The 3,255-nt window shown below is 35.2% G+C and overlaps 1 protein-coding gene across 1 annotated transcript; it reads right to left on the bottom strand.

Annotated features, from left to right (window-relative positions):
• Positions 1 to 1,726: 1,726 nt before the first annotated feature.
• On the bottom strand, positions 1,727 to 2,138 carry LOC116349831 (histone H3.3-like). Its single transcript, XM_031781439.1, has one exon. The coding sequence runs from the start codon at positions 2,136 to 2,138 to the stop codon at positions 1,728 to 1,730; it is 411 nt and encodes a 136-aa protein (XP_031637299.1). The 3' UTR covers position 1,727.
• Between the last annotated feature and the right edge of the window lie 1,117 nt (positions 2,139 to 3,255).

Below are 3,255 nucleotides of genomic sequence, written 5' to 3'. Positions count from 1 at the left end.
TTTTTTTACTTTGCACCATTTGCCATCAACGCGCAACCATTACAACACAATCCAAATTGACAATGTGCGCACAAAACGAACAATCGAACCACTGTGTTGGTGGTGGTGTTACTGCCAACCAATTCAGAATCAGATTAGTGCCAGAAATCGGGTGGCAAAACGCAGCCATGAAATGAATGTGAAAGTAAAGTCGACACACAACTAAAGATTGAAAAACAAATGAAGATCAAAATTGGATAAACGATAAATAACGAGAGCTATCTGTAGCAGTCATCTATTCCTCTCTACACAGCTTCTCCGTTCTTATTTTGGTCGGAGTTCTCGTTTTTTTTCAAATATTGTCATTTCAAATTGGCGGCGTAAATGAGATTAGATGGAAAACTGGGAAACTTAGCACTTCATTCGTTTTTATTGGAATATGTGTGCATGTGCCTGTATGTGGATAAAAATAAATATTTTTGCCGCCGCACTCTCTACCTCGTTTTCTTCGCAGACTGTGTCGGATCATTTAGCAAATATCGATTTGAATTCTTTACGAAACAATTGAATTTAACATTTGTTTACATTTTATATTGGAATTTTCGATTTTTGAACACGAGTTTTAACTTTTTACCGATGAATCTTAAGTTTCGCACGTTTATGAATTGAATGAGTTTTTTTTTTCGTTTTATTTTTTTGTAGCTCTGGAAATGGTTGGAATTAGTATTTTTTTGGTGAAAGGAATGTACACGTGAAAGATATACACGTGAATCGTACGATGATAATATTCAAAAATAAGATCGATTAGAGTGGATGATTTCATACTTGCAAGAAAATTATTGTTTACTTTTCATATAATCAATCGATTGACGTATATGGAAGTGATTCTTGAAGTAAAACTAAAAATTGTTTTTTTTTTCTAAATTCATATCTCGCCAGATTACTTGCGCAAAAACAAGCAGATACTTTTCCAACGATGTGTGTGTGGGTGAAGTGAATGCAATGAAAGGCTTGAGTCATTTATTTTCCATTCAAAATTGAATTGTATCTTTGCATTTTATTTTTGATTATTATAAACTTGATTATTATACGAGCTAATGATTTTACAGTCAGGGAGGAATGATATTATGTGGGAGGTGAGCGATGATCAGTCAATTGTACAATATTAATAGGACTTTTTGTATGCCGGAGGAGGAGGGGATGGATATGAAGGGGGCGATGCGTGATAGTTCATACACCATCCAACCGCTACCGTTCACATGCGTAGCTGTCATTGGTGGTGTACGTAATTTCGTATATGTTTCAGGTTGGGTCGACTGTTATGTGAACTGCATACAAATAAACAAAATTCACATTCGACAATGTAATGATGCGATGTGGTGGCATATGTGCGGTTGCATGCACACATACTTAAATTATATACACACACAAAAAAAATACGGCCCTTTCAATATACGAAGATGTGTTTCCTTTCGGTTAATCGTTATTTTTTTTTTCTATTTAAATTCATTGCCAGTCATTTGATTTTATTACTTTCTAACTGCTCCATTGTATGGCATTTGATTTGTATGAAACAACAACAACACCAAAAAAATGTGTTCGGTTGCAATAAGCTAGTGTGTTTTTTCTCAATTTAATTCACCTAAATGATTTTTTAATATTTCTTTATAAAATATTTTTTTTTTATTTTTTTTGTATTTTTTTTATTTTGTTGAATTTGTTCGAATTTTTTTCATTTCTTTGTTCGCTTAAGCACGTTCGCCTCGGATACGACGAGCGAGTTGGATGTCCATCGGCATAATGGTGACACGATTTGCATGGATGGCGCATAAGTTGGTGTCTTCAAACAAACCGACCAAGTAGGCTTCGCTGGCTTCTTGCAAAGCGCCAATTGCAACTGCTTGGAAACGCAAGGCGCATTTAAAATCCTGAGCGATTTCACGAACCAAACGTTGGAACGGCAATTTGCGAATCAATAATTCGGTCGACTTCTGGTAACGACGGATTTCACGAAGAGCGATTGTTCCTGGACGATAACGATGTGGTTTCTTCACACCTCCGGTACCTTTTTCGCTTTTACCAGCGGCTTTGGATATCCTCTGCATACGTGGAGCCTTTCCGCCAGTTGATTTACGTACGGTTTGCTTTGTACGGGCCATTTCTCCTTATTCTTGTTTTTCCTTTTTCCAGTTCCTCCTTATTGTTGCTTTGCGAATGAGAGTCAAACACAAAATGAATGACGAAGCACTCAATGCGCGTTCTATTTATACTTTTTGAACGCAGGAGAAACTGGGGAAATAATTTTTTAAGGGGAATTGACTTCATTTATGAAAATTATAATTCGCGTATGCAATGTAGTTGCATCCTTCTTATATATAAGACAATTCTTGGTGTTTTTATAAGCAAAATCTTTGACAGGCAGAAAACGGAAGAAACAAATACAACAGCCGCAGGAAAATAAAGAATTAAAAAGAAAGTACACACACTCCTTATAGACGGAAGGAAATAATACAACAACCGCAGGAAACGTCTGTTCAAAGACTGAATGGTGTCTTGCATTCAAAATTAACCCATAACGGTTTTTTTATTTGTTTTTTTTTGTGAGTTTAATGAATTAAATAAAGAATAGAATTTTTAACCTTAGATCCGTGTATTGCCTATTACAACAAGTACAAGTGTATGTCAATATAAATCAGTGAATAGATTGGGCTACAGCTATAGCAGTGCTATTTTCACAGCTCCTATTCATAGGTGCTATTTGTGAACAACGCATACGGAAAGCGATTTTATGATACAATTCCGGACAATAGACCTATTGATTTGTTTATGCAAAAAAATACTAAAATCAATAAGACTATTGTTCTATTTACATTTTGAACATTTCGTTCGGAATTGTATCTAAAAGTCGCAAATGGCGCCTATGAATAGGAGCTGTGAAAATAGCACTAATATAGCTGTAGCTCAATCTATTCACTGATATAAATACAGGAAGTGTCGCGCAAAAACAATTGGAGATGCAAAAAGTAGCATAGAAATGACGTCCTACACTAATTGTATGAATAAAGTGATCGGGCGCTGTACGCCCAATAAACGGATCTTTGGTTAAATTTTTTTAAGATTTTTTTTCTTTAAATAGTGGTTGTATGTCTACTCTTAGGGAAACATTAGAGAAAATCAGGGAAAATTTCGTTGACAGCTCTGGTGTATGTATATATACGTTTATTAAAGCTGTTAACGGAGGAGAAACAGGAGAAATAATTTTTTAAGGGGAATTGA

Source organism: Contarinia nasturtii, unplaced genomic scaffold, assembly GCF_009176525.2.
Source record: "Contarinia nasturtii isolate CC-2019 unplaced genomic scaffold, AAFC_CNas_1.1 Cnas_scaffold_3174, whole genome shotgun sequence".
Lineage (NCBI taxonomy): Eukaryota > Metazoa > Arthropoda > Insecta > Diptera > Cecidomyiidae > Contarinia > Contarinia nasturtii.
The sequence above is the reverse complement of the archived record's forward strand: the minus strand, read 5'-3'. Positions and strand labels throughout refer to the sequence as shown.

Coding starts and splice junctions, on each gene's coding strand:
- LOC116349831 (XM_031781439.1), bottom strand. CDS start 2,138: ATGGCCCGTACAAAGCAAACCGTACGTAAATCAACTGGCGGAAAGGCT.